Below are 19,831 nucleotides of genomic sequence, written 5' to 3'. Positions count from 1 at the left end.
AAACATAAAAAAAAAAAGATATAGGAAAATAATGAGTTACTTCTATGTTCCAGTCACTCTCCAAGCTGCATCACAAAAAGTATGTAAGATCTAAAGTTTAATGCCCACTCTGCTATTTGTTAGCTCTACAATATTGGGCATATTACTCAAATATTCTCAATCTTTTTTTTAAATGTTTATTTATTTATTTTGAGAGAGAGAATAAGAGAGTGCACATGAGCGGGGGAGAGTCAGAAGGAGAGAGAGAATCTCAAGCAGGCTCCATGCTGTCAGCACAGAGCCCAACCCAGGGCTCAGTCCCACAAACCATGAGATCATGACCTGAGCCGAAATCAAGAGTCGGATGTTTAACTAACTGAGCCACCCAGGCACACCTCAAATACTCTTAATGTTAACATCTTGAAATTGGGGATAATAATAGTTACCTTATAGGGTGAGTGTGGGTTTTGTTTTTTTTTAATGTTTACTTATTTAGTTTTGAGAGAGGGAGGGAGCAGGAGAGAGACAGAGAGGGAGACAGAGAATCCCAAGCAGGCTACACATTGTCAGTGCAAAGCCTGATGTGGGGCTCGAAGTCACGAACTGTGAGATCATGACCGGAGCTGAAATCAAGAGTTGGACACTTAGCCAACTGAGCCACCCAGGTGCCCCAAGTTACCGTGGGGTTTAAACTAGCTAATGGTTGTGGTGAAACCTTAAGAACCATAGTTGGCACCTAGCATAAGCTGCGTATAGCTAAGAACCAGAACTATTGCAGGAAACAAAAGTTGGCCAGAATTCCTGGCAAAAGGGTGAAGAATCAAATTAGTATTCTCTCAAGAATCTTCAGTCTTGGGCCTGCATCCATTTGAGGGGAAGGTCTGGAGAACTATTCGGGAAAGCCTTGGGGCAGACTGGTCCAAACACAAAACCAAAGGTTATGGATGGGACCAGACTGGCCTCTGGAATGCAACATTTGACTCAAGTTGGCATGTGGAAGCAATGCAATAGGGTTTGCTTCAAAAATATGTAGTGCTATGTAAATTGTTATTACTACACACATACACACATCCTAACACACACAGATACCTGCTCTCAAGCAGAGATGGATTTAAATGTTGCATGGTTGAGGAGAAGACAGAATAGATGAGTGGCTAAGTATATCAGAATGGTAATAAAGCCAGATTAGAGAGGCCATATAGGGCAGTGGCTAAACATTCAGCCACTAATTGCAGAATACTCAGTTTCAGTTGTCTCCATCACTCACTTTTCAGCACAAACTCGGGCAAGTTAAGTAACTTCTATGCACCTAAGTTTCCTCTTGGATAAAAAAAGGATAATATTAGTACTTACCTCATAGGATTGTTACAAGAATTAAAAAAGTTAATATATATTGGGGCGCCTGGGTGGCGCAGTCGGTTAAGCGTCCGACTTCAGCCAGGTCACGATCTCACGGTCCGTGAGTTCGAGCCCCGCGTCGGGCTCTGGGCTGATGGCTCAGAGCCTGGAGCCTGTTTCTGATTCTGTGTCTCCCTCTCTCTCTGCCCCTCCCCCGTTCATGCTCTGTCTCTCTCTGTCCCAAAAATAAATAAACGTTGAAAAAAAAATTTAAAAAAAAAAAAAAAAAAAGTTAATATATATAAAGCACCTTATATATTACATAAATATCTAATATATATCTATATATATAATTTATAACATACAAATAGATGTATATATTAACTACATATATATATATGTATGTGTGTGTGTGTGTGTGTGTGTATATATATATATATATATATATATATACATATGGCACTAACAATGTGTGTATAAAGATTGCCTAGGACACGGTAAGCATCAGTTTCCCAATCTGTAAAATGGGAACAATAAAATGTCTTACTTCACAGCTTGTTATAAGAATTAAATAAATTATACTTATAAAGTGCTTAGCACATAATACATCAATAAATATTTGGTATTTTTATTAGAACATAGGTGGGGTACCAAAAATAATTTTTAATCCAGAGAAAAATATTTTGTAATGGAATAGAACGGAAAATATCGTGAAAAACATTATTCCCATTTTAGTGTTGAATATATTTACTGGGAAACCATGAGTAACTTGGCATACTTGTCCACTTTCCACTGTATAAAACACATCTGAATAATTCCATCTCCTAGATCTGTCATGGGATCTAAGTCACAGATAAAAAATACAGAAGACGAAGAAGGAAGAAGAGGAGAGAAAGAAACCATGACTACAAGAGCAATTTGGAAATAATATTCCTCTCAATATTCATTCACTGACAAAGAAAAAATAAACCCTAATAACATAAACTAACAACCAAAAATCTATATGTAAATGTACTTACAGAAAACATGACACTTTTAAAATTTGAAAAATGGGCACTCATAAAGAAATTTGTTGCAACATGCCTTCTAAAGGACAAATGTTGCCATAAAATTAGAACTTAAAGGTCAATTCATTAAAACTCAAATAAACATAACTCCTGTTTAGTCTACAAAGAAACCCAGAGAATACAGAAGTCAAGGGAATCAAGAAAACTTTAAGGAGGCTGTGGTCAACAGTGTGCTAATTGCTAAAAGGCCAATAAGACAACACCTGGAAAGTGTCCATGAGGTTTAGCAGCAAGGATATAATTGGTGATCTTAACAAAATCACCGTATGGAGTGGCTGGGATTGCGGAAAATACTAAATAAATCAGCACAGTCTGGAAAATGATTTTCATTGAGAGAGGAACAAAAGACTAAGCATGAGTCACTAACTTTGAGTTAGAATAAGCTTCCCTAACTTGGGAGATATTCAAACTGGAATTTTTTTTCAGACTATAATTTTTATTCTAATAGTGGTAAATAAAGCAAATTGATACTGGAGATTTACTCCACAAAGCATTACTGGGTTGTCCTTTGACCCAAAGTGAATAGAATAATTTTAATCTTTCCACCTAAAAGATGTTGAAGCACAAAAATTTAAGATGATATATATATGAAAGTTTAACCTGAATGATGTTTTCCTGAATTTTATTAGACTACTTCTGTGCCAAAAACAAAATACCAAAAAACCAAAAAACTTCTGTGCTAAGAGATTCTCAGCAGGCGCCTGGCTGGCTCAGTTGGTGAAGCATGCAACTCTTGATCTCGGAGTTGTGAGTTCGAGCTCCACATTGGGTGCAGGGATTACTTACAAAAATAAAATCTTTAAAAAAAACAACAAAAAGAGATTCTCAGCCAGCGATGGAAGGAAGATTTAACATCTTTTTTTAAGGTTTTTGTTTGTTTGTTTTGGTTTTGGTTTTTTGTGTTTCTTTGAGAGAGGGTGAGAGCATGCATGAGTAGGGGAGAGGCAGAGGGCAAACGGGCGAGAGAATCTTAAGCAGGCCCCATGCCCAGCCTGGAGCCTGACTTGGGGCTCTATCTCACAAAGGTGAGATCATGACCTGAGCCGAAATCAAGGCTGATCTTAACCACTTAACCAACTGATCTATCCAGGTGCCTCAAGATCTTTTTTGAAGATGTGATGCATTTACCAGTCTCTGTCTCAAAGGATAATGCAGACAAGTGTTTAAGAAACCACCTGTAAGTTCTTCTGATTAGTTATGGATGACCAGTAATATCATTTATCTAACCATCTAGACATCACTGTCAAATAGAAATATAATGTGAGTCATCATATCAGAATGGCTAAAACCAAAACCATATGAAACAACAAGCATTGGCAAGGATGTGGAGAAAAAGGAATCCTTGTGCACTGTTGATGGAAATGCAACTGGTGCAGCCACTGTGGAAAACAGTATGGAGAGTCCTTAAAAAATTAAAAATAGGACTATCCTATGACCAATAATCTCACTACTGGGTATTTACCTTACAGAATATGAAAACACGAATTCAAAGTGATATATGCATCCCTATGTTTATTGCAGCATTATTTACAAAAGCCAAACTACGGAAGCAGCCCAAGTGTCCATCAATAGATGAATGGATATAAAAGATGTCGTATGCATATACAATGAAATATTATTCAGCCATAAAAAGGATTGAAATCTTGCCATTTGCAACAACATGGATGGATCTGGAAAATATTATGCTAAGTGAAATTAGCCAGTCAGAGAAAAACAAATACCATATGACTTCACTCATATATGGAATTTAAAAAGCAAAACAAATGAACAAAGAAAAAAAGACACACACACACACACACGCATACACACACACAGACTCTTAACTATAGAGAACAAACAGAGGGGAAGTGGGTGGGGGAGTGAATAAAATAGGCGAAGGGGATTAGGAGTGTACTTGTCTCGGTGGGCACTGAGTAAGGTATGGAACCGTTGGATTACTATATTGTACACTAGAAATTATTCAACTGCACTGGAATTAAATTTTTATATATGTTACAAATAAATAAACAATTCTTTTTAAAATTTTTTTTAGTGTTTATTTATTTTTGAGACAGAGAGAGACAGAGTGTGAGCAGGGGAGGGACAGAGAGAGAGGGAGACACAGAATCCGAAGCAGGTCCCAGCTCTGAGCCATCAGCACAGAGCCCGACGAGGCGCTCGAACTCACAAACCACGAGATCATGACCTGAGCCAAAGTTGAATGCTTAACCGACGGAGCCACCCAGGCACCCCAAAAAATAAATAACTCTTAAAAAAAGAAATAAATATAAGAGTAAAAAGAAATAGATGTCATTAATTTTAATATTTTCTATTTAATCTAATATACAAAATGTTATTTCAGCATGTAACCAATATAAAAATTATTGCTAAGACATTTCACATTCTTTTTTTCATACTAAATCTTTGAAATCCAGGTGTATTTTACATTTCTAACACACCTCAATTTGTCCTAGCCTCATTTCAAGTGCTCAGTGGTTGTTTATGGCTAGTGGTTGCTATATTGGACACTACAGGTCTAGAATCCAGATTCCCTGCAAACAGGAATATGAGTTTTCTTGTTCACAGATGTAATTTTAGCATTCAGAAGAGTGCCTGGCATAAAATGAGCCCTCAGTGAATATTTGTTGAATGAATGAACACATGAATGAATTAATCCATGGGTTTTATATACATATATGCAAAAAAATTCCTGTGACATAGATGAAATTTTAATTACATGACTAAAACTATTAAGAGAAGCATGTAATTATATTAAACTCAATTCCAGCCCAGGCAATAGTTTAGCAATATAGGGTTAAGTCAATACGAATTCTTAAATGGGTGCATACTTTCAAATACACTATAAACATGTGTTACTATCCATAGGGAACATTCTTCTATAACCACTTTAAACATGATTTTCTTAAACATTTAGTAAATTAAAATGCTGTCACACTCCTCTAGTAAAATCAAATAAATTATAGCTTTTCTTTTTTTTTTTTTTTTAATTTTTTTTTTTCAACGTTTATTTATTTTTGGGACAGAGAGAGACAGAGCATGAACGGGGGAGGGGCAGAGAGAGAGGGAGACACAGAATCGGAAACAGGCTCCAGGCTCCGAGCCGTCAGCCCAGAGCCCGACGCGGGGCTCGAACTCAAGGACCGCGAGATCGTGACCTGGCTGAAGTCAGACGCTTAACCGACTGCGCCACCCAGGCGCCCCTAAATTATGGCTTTTCTATATGGAATGAATGAACTCCACATTCATCAAATACACACAACTCTCACATATCCCACTAGTTCTGCAAAGAAAAGTGTTTTGGCTTAACGTTCCATTCCCTCTAAAAATTGGCAAAAGAATATTTCAAAAATAGCTTTAAAGCCCTGACAAAAAGTTAAATATGTTCTTTATGTTAAAAATGTTTACCCCCCAGGGGCGCCTGGGTGGCGCAGTCGGTTAAGCGTCCGACTTCAGCCAGGTCACGATCTCACGGTCCGTGAGTTCGAGCCCCGCGTCGGGCTCTGGGCTGACGGCTCAGAGCCTGGAGCCTGTTTCAGATTCTGTGTCTCCCTCTCTCTCTGCCCCTCCCCCGTTCATGCTCTGTCTCTCTCTGTCCCAAAAATAAATAAACGTTGAAAAAAAAAATTAAAAAAAAAAATGTTTACCCCCCAAAAGTACTGCAATTATTTAATGTAAATGAAATATGCCCCAAACAGGTGATGTTTAGTAACAAAGGTTGGAGAGAAAATCATACCTTCTCAGCTAAAAGCTCTCTTATCTTGCTTGCTTGAACTCTAAATTTCATGAGCTGGGACTCCAGAGCCACACATCGTTCTTTCCAATCTACTGGTCCTTCTGTCTCAGTAAGCTCTGCCATATTTATTCTAGAAAAGAAAGCATAAATGGCATATAACCCATGAGCATTCAGGATAATTCATTACGTCATCCTGTATACATATTCACGTTACCATCTAATGATGTCATCCACATACAAATTTTTGAATTCTAAGACAAATTCCATAACTGGTTATATAGCTCATGGAAGAAACTTAGTGGGAGACAGAGGTCAGGGTTGGAGGCCCAGTGTGTTATTCAGTCTTTATATATAACACATCCTTTCCATGTCTCAGATTATCCAATCTAGAAAAAGCAGGACACTGATAGTAACAAACCATTGTTCTTCATGAGTACGTTGTGAGGAACAAATTAAATACTGTTATTTTTAATAGCACTATGGACAGTATAATAGCACCATCTGAACACAGAGAAGTAGTATTATTTTAGCTCTGCCCAATAGATAAAACATTGTTTTAATCTTCCAGCTCAAAATTTTACCCCACTCCTAGGTTTACAGAACTATCATAATTTGATTCAATTGGTACCATGATAGTTTCTTAGGTTTAAGAAACTTCATTACCAGTGCTACAATTATAAGTTAGATTTACATTACAATTATTACTTATCATCATCCTAAAATCTAAAATCTAAATCTAAATCCTAGATCTAAAATTTCTTTTAAGCCAAAAATCCTTTGGCATATTTAACCAGGCAAAGTATTATGACCTTGGATACATTTGTATAATATTTTTTTTTTTGGTCCAAGAAGAGAAAAGATATAAATATGAATTTGTAATCACCTACATTAAGTACATCTGGAATCAGTGTTTCCCATAATATTAGCTTTCCTTTGGGGAGATTAATCCCAGGGAGAAGCACTGCACTCCACCAAGGGAACTGGTCTAGAAATTTTGAAGTGCAAAAAAACGACTCATTTTTTCTGGTTCTGAGATTCATAAGTAATGTTTTAAATGTTAATGTTTCACCAGGTCATTTGAATAAATGGCCTGATGATATATTTCTGAATTGCCCTTGCTATGAACAGATGAAATCTGTATTAGGAATGGATCTCCTCAAGGAGCCAAGCCCTGGTCTCGGCATATACGTGAGAGCAAAACTCTCAGAACCCCAGGATAGATCTGCAGTTGAAGTGTACTATTCCTTCATTTTCTAAAAATATGTCTCCCTCACATATTATCCAAGTTGATTTTCTCACTATTGAGTGTAATACAACACTTCCTCATCCTATACCAGTTTTTAAAAACTTTGTGTTGCTAAAAACCCACAGAAGACTATTTTCCTAGTATAAATATTGTTTTATGCTTAAACCAATTTTCATATTCATACTGACATTATCATTCAATAACTTAGAAATAAATAAGAGCAGAGTTGCTCTACAAAGGCTACAACTTTATTGAGCACCCCAACCATCTCAAAGCCTCCAGATGCTCCTAAGTTCTGGCCATGATTTAAGGGAAACTTATAATTGTAAAACTGGACATCATTCTCTTTTAATTTCTTTGTTTTTATAGAAGCCTCATACCATTGTTGTCTGTTTTTTCCTAAGGATATTAGCCTTGTTAATGACACTTATCACCCACATTAGCATTTACTGTCAATGATTTACGAGTAGACCATGCACTTTGTCAGTCGCAAGCTTTTTCTCAATTCTGCTACTTCAGTTCTTTCCTCCTTAGCTTTAGAATGGACAAGGAAAAAAACATATGGACTAAAAATTATAAAATAAAAAGCTGTCCTGAAACAAACACTGTTAAGTCTTGAATCACTTGTACCTTGCAGAGAAATGTAGAAACATTGTTAAGCAAGAAGAGTCTAATTCATGCTGGTAAGTTTCCCTACAATTAAAATAACTTGTGTATGTTCTACTGAAAATTTCTACAGTTGTAAAAATAGCATAAAGGCAAAAAAACAAATAACCTAAAGGCAGATATTTTTCAACAGATAAAAATCAATCAATACAGTGAACCATATTAATAGACTAACAGACCAAAACCACATGATCATTTCAATCAATGTAGGAAAAAAAATCTGACAAAATTCAACACCCTTTCATAATAAAAACATTCAATAAGCTAGCAATAGAAGGGAACTTCTTCAGCCTGATAAAAAGCACTTAGGAAAAGCCCACAGCTAACATCATACTTAATAATAAATGACTGATCTGCCGAAGACCAGAAATAATACGAGGATGTCTGCTTTGCCACTTCTGTTCAACACTGTACTAGTGGTTCTAGTCAGGGCCAGAAAATAAAATAAAAAGAATCCAGTTTGAAAACTAAACCTAGGCACACCTGGGTGGCTCAGACAGTTAAGCATCCAACTCTTGGTTTCATCTTGGGTCATGATCTCTTGGTTTGTGAGTTTGAACCCTGCATCGGGCTCCGTGCTGATGGCATGGGGCCTGCTTGGGATTCTCTCTCTCTCTCTCTCTCTCTCTCTCTGCGCCTCCCCTGCTCATGCTCTCTCTTTCTCTCATGCTTTCTCTCTCTCTCGAAATAAATAAACTTGAAAAAAAAAAAAGAAAACCAAATCTCTATTTTCAGATGTCATGATCTTGCATACAGGAAATTCTAAGGAATTCACAAAAAATCTATTAGAACTACTTGAGTTCAGCAAGGTTTCAGGAAACCAGATCAATATACAATCAACCATATCAATTGTTTTTCTACGCATTAGCAAAAAAACAAAAAAATCAAAAATGAAATCAAGAATATATTCTATGTACAATTAGCATCAAAAGAACTAAACACTTAGGAATAAATTTAACAAAAGAAGTGCAAAACTTGCACTCTGAAAACCACAAAACAACACTGAGAGAAATTAAACCTAAGTAAATGAAAGACATCTCATGTTCATGGATTAGAAGACTTAATATTGTGAAGATGCCAATACTTGCAAATGGATACATACATTCAATTCAATCCCTCTCAAAATTCCAACTGCATTTTTGGGCAAAAATGGCAATCTGATTCTAAATTCATATGGAAATTCAAGGGATCCAGAATAGCCAAAAAAATCTTAAGAAGTTGTAGGACTCCTATGTCTCAATTTCAAAAATTACTACAAAGTTTCTGTAGTCAAAACTGTATGGTATTGCCATAAAGACAGACATATGATCAGTGGAATAAAATTAAGAGTCCAGAAATAAAACCTCAAATTTATAGTTAACTGATTTTTTTTTTTAATTTGAAAGAAAAAGAGAATGTGAGTGGGGGAGAGGGGCAGTGAGGGAGAGAGAGAGAGAGAGAGAGAGAGAGAGAGGAGAGAATCCCCAAACAGGCTCCAACTCAGCACGGAGCCGGATGCAGGGCTTGATTCTACAACCCTGGGATCATGACCTGAGCCAAAATCAAGAGTCAGATGCTCAAAACCAACTGAGCCACCCAGGTACCCCTATAGTCAACTGATTTTTGACAAGGGTACCAAAATTGTTCAATGGGGAAAGAAGAGTCTTTTCAACAATGGTGCTAGACAACTGGATATCCACATGCAAAAGAATGAATTTGGACCCCTCCATCACAACATATACAAAAACTAACTCAAAATGGATCAAAGACCTAAATGTAAGAGCTAATGCTCTAAAACTCTTAGAACAAAAGATAGGCATAAATCTTGTGACCTTAAATTAGTCAAGTTTCTTTGAGTTGACATCTAAAACATGAGTAATCAAAAAGAAAATAGATAAATTGGACTTAACATTAAAAACTTTTATTTCAGGGGCGCCTGGGTGGCGCAGTCGGTTAAGCGTCCGACTTCAGCCAGGTCACGATCTCGCGGTCCGTGAGTTCGAGCCCCGCGTCAGGCTCTGGGCTGACGGCTCAGAGCCTGGAGCCTGTTTCAGATTCTGTGTCTCCCTCTCTCTCTGCCCCTCCCCCGTTCATGCTCTGTCTCTCTCTGTCCCAAAAATAAATAAACGTTGAAAAAAAAATTATTAAAAAAAAAAACTTTTATTTCAAAGGACACCATCAAGAAAGTGAAAAGATAAGCCACAGAAGGAAGAAAACTATTTGCGAATCAGGTATATCGGCCACTTTTATCCAGAATATATAAAGAACTCTTACAACTCAACAATATAAAACAAAACAATTAAAAAGTAGGCAAAGGATCTAAATAGACAGTTCTCTAAAGAAGGTATACAAATGGCCAAAAAGCCGTGAAAATATGTTCAACATCATTAGCTATAAGTGAAAATGCAAATTAAAATCATGACAACCACTGCACACCAAACAGGATGTTTAAAATAATAAAGCCACAATAACAAGTGTGAGTGAGGATGTGAGAAATTAGAACCCTCATACTTTGCTATTGGGAATGTAAAAATGGTATAGCTGCTTTGGAAAATAGTTTAACAGTTCCTCAAAGGTTTTAACATAAAGTTACCATATGAGCCAGCAACTCCAATGCTAACTAACTATATACCCGAGAGAACTGAATACATAAGTTCACACCAAAACTTACACACAAATGTTCACAGCAGCATTATTCAAATAGCCAAAAAGTGGAAACAATCCAAGTGTCCATCATCAGAGGAATGGATAAACAAAATGTGGTATATCTGTACAAAGGAATATTATGCAGCCACAAAAAAGGAATAAAGTACTAATACATGCTGTGACAATTATCCTAGATGCCAAGTGAAAGAAGCCTAAATAAAAGGCCACATATTGTATGATTCCATTTACACAAAACAGGTAAATCCAAAGAGACAGAAAGTAAGTTAGTGGTTGCCAAAGGCTGTGAAGAAAGGGCAATGGTGATCAACAGCTAATAGTTTGGGGTTTCTTTTTTGAATGATCAAAATTATTCTAGAATTAGTGCTGATAGTTGCACAACCTTGTGAATATACTAAAAGTCGCTGATATGTACACTTTAAAGGAGTAAATTTTATGGTTCACTAATTATACTTCAATTTATTATTTTTTTTTTTAAATTTTTTTCAACGTTTATTTATTTTTGGGACAGACAGAGACAGAGCATGAACGGGGGAGGGGCAGAGAGAGAGGGAGACACAGAATCGGAAAACAGGCTCCAGGCTCTGAGCCATCAGCCCAGAGCCTGACGCGGGGCTCGAACTCACGGACCGCGAGATCGTGACCTGGCTAAAGTCGGACGCTTAACCGACTGCGCCACCCAGGCGCCCCTATACTTCAATTTTAAAAAGAGCAATGATTTACAAATGAATAAAGAAAAATAACAGTTTTATAGAGCTGTTGAATCACAATGTTGTACACCTGAAACTAATGTAACATTGTGTCAACTTTATTCAAATAAAAGTAAATAAAAATTTTAACAAGAAGTAATGCAGATACAAATATTCTTATTACACATTTATTTGCACAATTGTTCCCCATACATTTGTTGTCTTTTAAAACTTGTTTGTGATGCACACAAAGAAAAAAAATTTATTTAAATATGTGGTAAAGTGTAACAATCATTTTCTTCATGCAATCTGAGTTTTGTTTTGTACTTTAGAAAGATCTTCCCCACTCCAAAATTAAAGAATAAAAATGATTTTTTAAAAAGTAACAATTTGTGTGGATGTATATTAACTCAACATTTACAAAGTTAATGATCCATTGTTTGTAGTTATCCCTGCCAAGAATTCTACCGTTAACTCAAATAATTTAGAGGTAAATGCTAACTAACCTCAAATATGGCAAGTGCATACATATCTTACCCAAGACTACTTTGCTATGAAAATGACATGATAAATAAATTCCAAATTAAACATACCTACTTATGTCTTTAGTTATGTTAATTACATATTTTACAACGAAGTAGCAGAACCTTAATAATATTACTGAATTGGCATCTAATGTCTACATTCCCTACTAATAGGATCATAATTTTAAAAAATTCAAAACTACAGATTGGCTGGCTAATGGTCCACCAAGAGGTCTAGACACCTGATTTCCTCATTTCATTCTGTAATTTCAGTTAGTATAAAGTAACTGTTGTGTTAAGGCACCATCTTGAGTAAAGATTCGAACTTTGAACAACATCCACCATTCTTTTCCATTACCATTGATTTTATAGAACTGTACAGCTTTGGGAGGTATAACCACTTGCTAAATAAATAACATTTCTAGATTTTGAATTTTAAAGTAACCTATCTTCACTGCGGTGCACGGGAAAAAAATCTTGGTTTTCCAAAAGCCACCCCCCACCCCCATGACTTTTGGAAATATTTACTGACACAAAATAAACTGTTTACAATTATGGAGTGAATGCTCTTTTCTCCGAATCTCTGACTTCCTGTTTCTCTTCCAAATCCCAAAAGAGAAAGAAAAAGAAAAAAAAAAAAAAAAGAATTCATCTATTGAGGCTTATCCTGATGAAGCTCAGGGTTAGCCACTCACATTCTTTAATTCGCTCCTCTTAAGGGACGGCTTAACTTGGCCAGGTAACTATTTCTCTTCCAAAGCAGAAAGGATGTCTTTCTTGACCACACTGAGGCTTGCCTTGTTTAAGAAGGCTCCTGACCACCAACCAGCCCCATTTGGGCTACGCCTGCCCATCGCTGGCCCTGCCAGGAGCAGCCGTGCTCCCCACCCCACAGCTCTTCGGGGACCCACGCGGCGGTGCGGTGGAGGCTTGCGACGGGCATTTTCACAAAGAGAGCAGTGACCTGCAGGTAGCACAGCACCAGAGCTCTGACGCGTAAATCGTTCAACTCGCTCTTTGCACAGAGTTTCGCACATCAAAATCGAGGGCTCGGATGTTCCGTCTTTTAAAAAGTGGTCTAATAACTTCAGGGCCAGCGCCGTTTCGTAGTAGGTCACCTAAGGGCACTTTGACATTCCGGCAACTCGAGGGGCAGAAAATGGTTCTTGCAACTTTTGGGAAGTTTCACCCAAGAGATTACAGCGCGACTCCCAGGAAGCCGAGGCCGAGCCGCAGCATCCCTAGCTGCTCGGGCCCCTGGGGCGGGGACGCGGGGGCGCCGGCTGCACACCCCCCCCTCCCCAGAACCGCCCCTGCCGCGCCACACACCCAGCCCCGCGTTTTCAAACAAAATGTCACGGGAGACCAGGGGGCGAGGAGCCGCCGGCCACCGACCTCGGCCGAGACCCCAGTCCTGGAGGCAGTGAGGGGGCGATGCCGAGTGCCGGGGCTGCGGCGGCAGGCGCGGGGGCGAGTCCCGCTCCATCCTGCTCCAGCCGGCTCCACCGCCCTGGTCCCCGCCCGCCGGCTCTGCCCGCCGCCCCCAACCGCCGCCCGGCAAGCCCCCCGGGACGGCGCGCTCACGAGGGGGCGGGGATCCCGGGCATCCGAGCCGCTGGGCTCGCCCCTCAGCTCCGGGCCCTCTCCATCTGCCTACCTCTGCTGCGGGACCCTGGCTGCAGTGCCCGAAGTCCTGGCCGCGCCTGGCGCGGGGTTACGGGGACTCTCCGCGGGTGCCCGCCTCGCTCCAAGCCTGGAGAGGGCCGGGGCAGGGCACCGCCTTCTCCTAGGACTGGAGGCCAGAGTAGCCAATCGGATGCGCAGCCGGCCGCCTGACGTCACTTGAGGGTGTGGCTACGACTTTGACTCCTCCTAGGCCCCACCTCTGGAGGGAGTTGTGTCCTATTCTATCTGCCCCTAGTTTTCAGCATACCTACAGCTCAGAGGTTGTCACCTCCGTTCCATCCTCCCTACCTCGGCTCAGCATCCACCGGTTTGGTCTCCCAGCCTGAAGTCTCTCCTCTTGCCAATCCGTCCTTCGCCCTCTTGCCAGGTTGCCTGTCCTCAAGTGCACTTTTGAGGTACACCCTGCCAAAGACCTTCGTTGACTTTCTTTCGCTTAAATTATCAAGAACAGACTTCCCAGGCCAGTATTCGAGGCCTACAACCTACTTTTTCAGGTTTATTTTTCACAACTGCCCTTCACACCAGAGTCTTGCTGTGCAATTCCCCCACCCCAGGGAAGTCCATTTGGAAAGTTCACCTACTATTTCCTACGTCCCCTTTAAAAGTTCTAACTGTTCTCTAAGACACAACTCAGATTATCTTCTCCACATAACCATGACTGTTACTCCTAGCAATAATCCCTTCTCTTGTTTCTGTTCCCTGAGCATTTAGGTTTTTACTCCCCTTGGCACTTAGCTCATTCTGCCTTAGGTACCGCTCCTTATCTCTCCATTAGACTGTGAGCTCTTTGAAAGAAGGATTCATTTTCTTCCTTTTTGCAGCCTCCTCCGCACCCAGCACAGAGCATTGGGTAAGAAGATGAGTGATAATTTTAATCTAATTGGATTTTACATCCCAAGATGGGGTCTGGCAAGGACAATCTCAAGGGGGAAAATTAGAATACTAAATACCACGGGTAATCCTTCTGCAGGTCATAAAGCGAGGTGAGACAAATTACTCTCTTTGGTTCACAGCTGGCCAATTAAGAATGTCAGAGGGCTTTTTCCATTACCATCTTTTTTTTTTTTAATCTTATCTCACCTTATATAGAAAATGCATAAGAGATAAAGATTTACAAACTTCCTTAGAGGGAAAGCAATAAGTGAGTACAACTAAAAGGCCAGTGAGCAAGTATCAAACTTCCATATTTCTTCCAGATGAGCACTAATTTTGGACTGGATCCCAGACTACCCCCACACATCAAATTCCTTTTGCCTTCTGTGGGAGCTGATGATGCATATCACATGAAAAATTGTCTCCAAACAGTTTTGGCCAACAAACAGGCTGGACTGGGCTCATTTTACAGAGCATGCAGGAGTTAAATAAACAGAGTTTAAGTAACTTGCATAATTTAACGCAGCAAGTCAGTAGAGACCAAAGAACTAAGTGCGAGAGAAAGAATGCCAAAATAGAATCACTTCCGTTTGTGAGTCAGAATACTAAACAGACTAAGAGAGCTCAGTGAATAAAGTCACTCATGAAAAGAAGCTTTCTACACATGGCTGCCACCCTTGTAAACTTCAGCCAACATTTACTTACTGTCACCTTTTTCTAGAAACATGACTGAATTTGTTTGGCTATGGTGAATACAGTGGAATGGCATCCGGTTTCTGGACGTGCTAAGAAAAATACACGGTACAATGGAATATTATTTAGCAACAAAAAGAAATGGGGTATTTATAAATGATACAGCATAGATAAATTTTGAATATATTATGCTGGGGTGCCAGGGTGGCTCAGTCGGTTGAGTGTTGAACTCCTGATTTTGACTCAGGTCATGATCCCAGGGTCATGGCAGCGAGCCCCGCATCAGGCTCTGTGTTGAACATAAAAAGTGTTTGAGATTCTCTCTCTCTCCCTCTTCCTCTCTCTCTTTCCCCCCTCCTACTCCTCTCCCCTGCTCACACACACACTCTCTGTCTCTGAAATAAAAAAGAAAAAAAGAAAGAAAATATTATGCTAAGTGAAAGAAGCCAGTCACAAAAAGTCACATTTTAGGTGATCGTATTTACATGAAGTGTCCAGAATTGACAAATTTATAGAGCGAGGAAGTAGATTAGTGGTTGTGAGGGCTGGGAGGATGGGAGTGATGGCTAAAGGCAGAAGGGTTTTCTTTGAGGAAATGAAAACATTTTAAACTTGTGGTGATGATTGTACAACTCTATGAATATGCTAGAGGGCCATTGACAGGTACAGTTTAAATGAGTGAATCGTAATGCTATGTGAATTAAATCTCAATAAAGCTGTTCTATAAAAGAAAAATACATGTTGAATTTTATGGTTTTTATATTCAGTAGTGGCAGTTGGAAAACATCTCTGACCAGCCTTCCTGAATGTTCATGGCAGTCTGTACCTTTGCTGCATAGTATTTACCTCATTGTAATATTATATTTATTTGTGATTATTTGATTGCCTGTTTCCCCCTACCAAACTGTAATGAGAGCAGAAACTGTGTGGTTTTCCTTTTTCAATATTTATTTACTTTTGAGAAAGAGACATAGTGTGAGTGGAGGAGGGGCAGAGACAGAGGGAGACATACAATCCAAAGCAGGCTCCAGGCTCTGAGCTATCAGCACAGAGCCTGACGTGGGGCTCAAATTCACAAACAGTGAGATCATGACCTGAGCCAAAGTCAGAAGCTTAACTGAACAAGCCACCAGGCACCCCTGGCTTTCCCTCCTTAATATCCAGCATATATATCCAGCATCTAGTGAATGGCATATAGTAGGTGCACAATAAATATCTGTTAAATGAATGAACAAAGGTGGTTATTAAGTACTTATAATATCCCAGGCACCATACTAGATTCTGAGGACTACAAAGATGAGCAAAATAAACGTGGTTTCTGTCTTCATAGAGTTGTGGTCCAGGGGGAGAGATGCACATTCATTAAATATTCACACAAATAAATATATAATTACAAATTGCATTCAGTGTTCTAGAGGAAAAGCACAAAATGCTGTGCAACTGAATAATAAGGCGATCTGGCCTGGTCTTAGGAGTCAAAAAGGACTTCTTTGAGAGAATGATAGTTGAGCTGAGGCCTGAAGGAACTCGCCAGACAAAAACAAAAGGATAATGGGCAGAGCATCCCAGGTTGTGGGAAGCACAGGTACCAGGCCCTGTGGTGAGGAGGAGCCTGAGACATTGGAGGGACCTAATGGAGACCAGAGAGGCCAGAACACAATGAGGCACAGTGAGCAAGGAGAGAAGTAGAGGAGGAGGAGGCTGTTGAAGAAAGAAGGCCAGACCATCTGGGGCCTTGAAGAACAAGGCTTCTCAAACTTTAATGGCGATCTTGTTAAAATGCAGATTCAGACGCCAGTAGGTCTGGGATGGGAACCAAGAATCTGCATTTCTAACAAGCTCCAGGGACACACTTTGAGTAGCAAGGCTGTGACTACAATTATTCCAGGAGCACAGGGAGTCCACTGAAGTGTTTTAAACAGAGACGTGATAAGACCAGATGTGACAAGAGTATGGAGGTGATTAGAAAAACACAAGTAGATTCAACGCAACCAGATGGGGAACTATTTCAGTCATTCTGGTGAGAAATGGTGGCAGCTGGGTAGCAGAGGTTATGGAAAAATGTGGCGGGTGACCAAAGCTGTTCTTTAGGAAGCTCTATGTAGCATGCAGCAAGAATAGCTAGGAGAGGGAGGAACAATTAGGAGCTAAGGGAGAGTTTCAGTGAAGATCTGAACTAGGGCACTCAGGGTGAGAATGAAGTGCAGGCCATGGTGGAATTGGAAGGCTCTGGGTGGAAGAGATAAAAATAGTAGACAGGTGACACAATGCACCTAGTGTTCTTTCGAGTGCTTTAGCAAATGTAAACTCATGACTATTTTGTAATATAGGGACCATTACTATTCCCACCTGACAGATGGGACAACTGAGGCACAGAGGTTAAATCACTGCCCTAAGGGTACACACATATTATGTAATGGAACTGGGAATTCTGGTTTGACAGTAACCACTACTCTATACTACATCTCAACTTCTTTCAAGAAATTAAATCTACAAGGTCTAACAATTGATTTGAAGATTGGGAACATGAGGGTCTGGGAGGCTTTGTGTAACTGGGAAATGAAGGTGCCATTAACCAAAGTAGAGAAGCAAGAAGGGAGGAATTAGTTAACAGGAAGAATACGATTTGGCTTATATGTGCCAAGCACAAGCTGAGATGTCAGTGAAACGTCCAGCAGGAGAGCCGGCGGAAAATTAGTCAGGCTGAGTTGGGGAGAAAGGTCTGGGTTGGGGTATACATTTCAAGGTAAGCTGCATAGAGGGGAGAGTCTTGTGGATTGCAGAATGATTGCGGACCACACAGCCATTTGGCATACCGGAAGCGGGAACAGAGAGGTTGGAAGGAGCAAGAATAAGGGAGCTGAGTAAATACTTGGGAAGAAAGATCTTGTTCTTTCATTCGATCACACATAAAATCCAAGAGGGAGGAGACACTGACCCCCACCTAGAATGAGCATGTGGCAGCTGGAGTAGAGAGAGTGGAAACCCCAGTTCAGAAACTAGAATTCCCAGCTCCTGGGGAAATAGATCAAAGACAAGGGGAAGAAGTTTGGGAAAAAGAAATAAAGCTGGTAGGAATACATTTTCACCTGCTGACTGGAATGCAAGCCTGGACTGTAGGCTTGGACACTCCAAGCTATTTATCTGCATCCCACGAAAGCAGCAAATTCTGGGCACCAAAGAACTTGGCCTTCCTAGTAGAGATGGATAAAAGAGATGGCTGGGCTGATGGTGTGTTCCCAGTACCCAGGTTGTAATGACCTACTCAATCCTTTGGGTCTGCAGTGGAGGCAGGACCCGCTTCAAACTCACCTTATCTCACAGGTGAGCTGGACCCCCTCTATCATAGATTGATGTGGGGAGAAGCTCATAGGTGGGTCCAGGTCAAGGCCAACACTGGTGGAGGTAAGAATTTAATGGGCATTGGTAAGACCACAGAGAAAGAACAAGTATGTACAGAGGAAAAAGAAAAACACTGGGCAGAGCTTTGCAGATCACTTATTTTAAGGGCAATTGAAAGGAAGAGAAGATTGAGGGGTAGTCGGCCATGGCTTGGTCAGGACCCATGAAGCTAAAAACAAAGACACCACACGTGAGGGTCACACAGGAAGACTGTGACCCAGATAGTATAAGAGGCGCCTAGGGGGCTCAGTTGGTTAAGCATCCAACTTCAGCTCAGGTCATGATCTCACAGTTTGTGAGTTCAAGCCCTACATTGGGCCATCAGGCTCTGTGCTGACAGCTCAGAGCCTGGAACCTGCTTCAGATGCTGTGTCTCCTTCTCTCTCTCTCTGCCCCTCCCCTGCTCATTTTCTGTCTCTGTTTCTCAAAACTAAACAAACATTAAAAAAATTAAGTCATCTTCTTTGAAAAAGCGTTAAATGTGAACTGATGATTTATTCTGTTTGGAGTCAGTACCTACCAGACAGAGGCAGCCATTCTGATACAGATCCATATCACAGCCAGTAACTAAAAATCTTCCCTCTCTCTTTTCATATTGCACAAAGGGTCCGTTTAAGCCAGAAGTAAAGGAATGAAAAACACAGCAAAACTGACCACAACATCCCCTGACACTCACAAGTAGAGAAAAGACACATTATAAGGACATTATTGTGTGCTGTGTAATAATTGTAAAATGAAAAAGGAGGGGTGCCTGGGTGGCTCAGTTGGTCTAGCGTCCCACCTGGGCTCAGGCCATAATCTCGCGGTTTGTGGGTTCGAGCCCCACGTTGGGCTCTGTGCTGACAGCTCGGAGCCTGGAGCCTGTTTCAGATTCTGTGTCTCCCTCTCTCTCTGACCCTCCCTACTCGCACTCTGACTCTGTCTCTCTCAAAAATAAATAAACATTAAAAAAAATTTTTTTTTAATGAAAAAGGATCTCGGGGCGCCTAGGTGGCTCCGTTGGTTGAGGATCTGAGTTGAGCTCAGGTCATGATCTCATGGTTCGTGGGTTTGAGCGCTGCGTTGGGCTCTGTGCTGACAGCTCAGCCTGGAGCCTGCTTCCAAGTCTGTCTCCTCTCTCTCTCTGCCCCTCCCCTGCTCACACACACACACACACACACACACTCTCTCTCTCTCTCTCCTCTCTCAAAAATAAAATAAACATTAAAATTTTTCTTAAAAACAAGGGAAGAAAATTTTCCCTTAAAAAAAAAAAGAAAAGAGGGGCGCCTGGGTGGCGCAGTCGGTTGAGC

At 40.3% G+C, this 19,831-nt stretch overlaps 1 protein-coding gene across 3 annotated transcripts in view; it reads right to left on the bottom strand.

Annotated features, from left to right (window-relative positions):
- PLEKHH2 (pleckstrin homology, MyTH4 and FERM domain containing H2) overlaps positions 1-13,618 on the bottom strand; it is a 115,418-nt gene extending 101,800 nt beyond the window's left edge. For all 3 annotated transcript variants that reach the window (XM_030310500.2, XM_030310501.1, XM_030310502.1), the window contains exons 1-2: positions 13,543-13,618; positions 6,118-6,247 (exon numbers count right to left, since the gene is read on the bottom strand). In XM_030310500.2, coding sequence (XP_030166360.1) covers positions 6,118-6,240 — 123 coding nt within the window. In that variant the 5' untranslated portion in view covers positions 6,241-6,247; positions 13,543-13,618. The remainder of the gene's footprint in view (positions 1-6,117; positions 6,248-13,542) is intronic.
- Between the last annotated feature and the right edge of the window lie 6,213 nt (positions 13,619-19,831).

The sequence above is a fragment of the Lynx canadensis genome, chromosome A3 (genome assembly GCF_007474595.2).
Source record: "Lynx canadensis isolate LIC74 chromosome A3, mLynCan4.pri.v2, whole genome shotgun sequence".
Taxonomy (NCBI): Eukaryota; Metazoa; Chordata; class Mammalia; order Carnivora; family Felidae; genus Lynx; species Lynx canadensis.
This window is presented reverse-complemented; position numbering and strand designations above follow the sequence as displayed.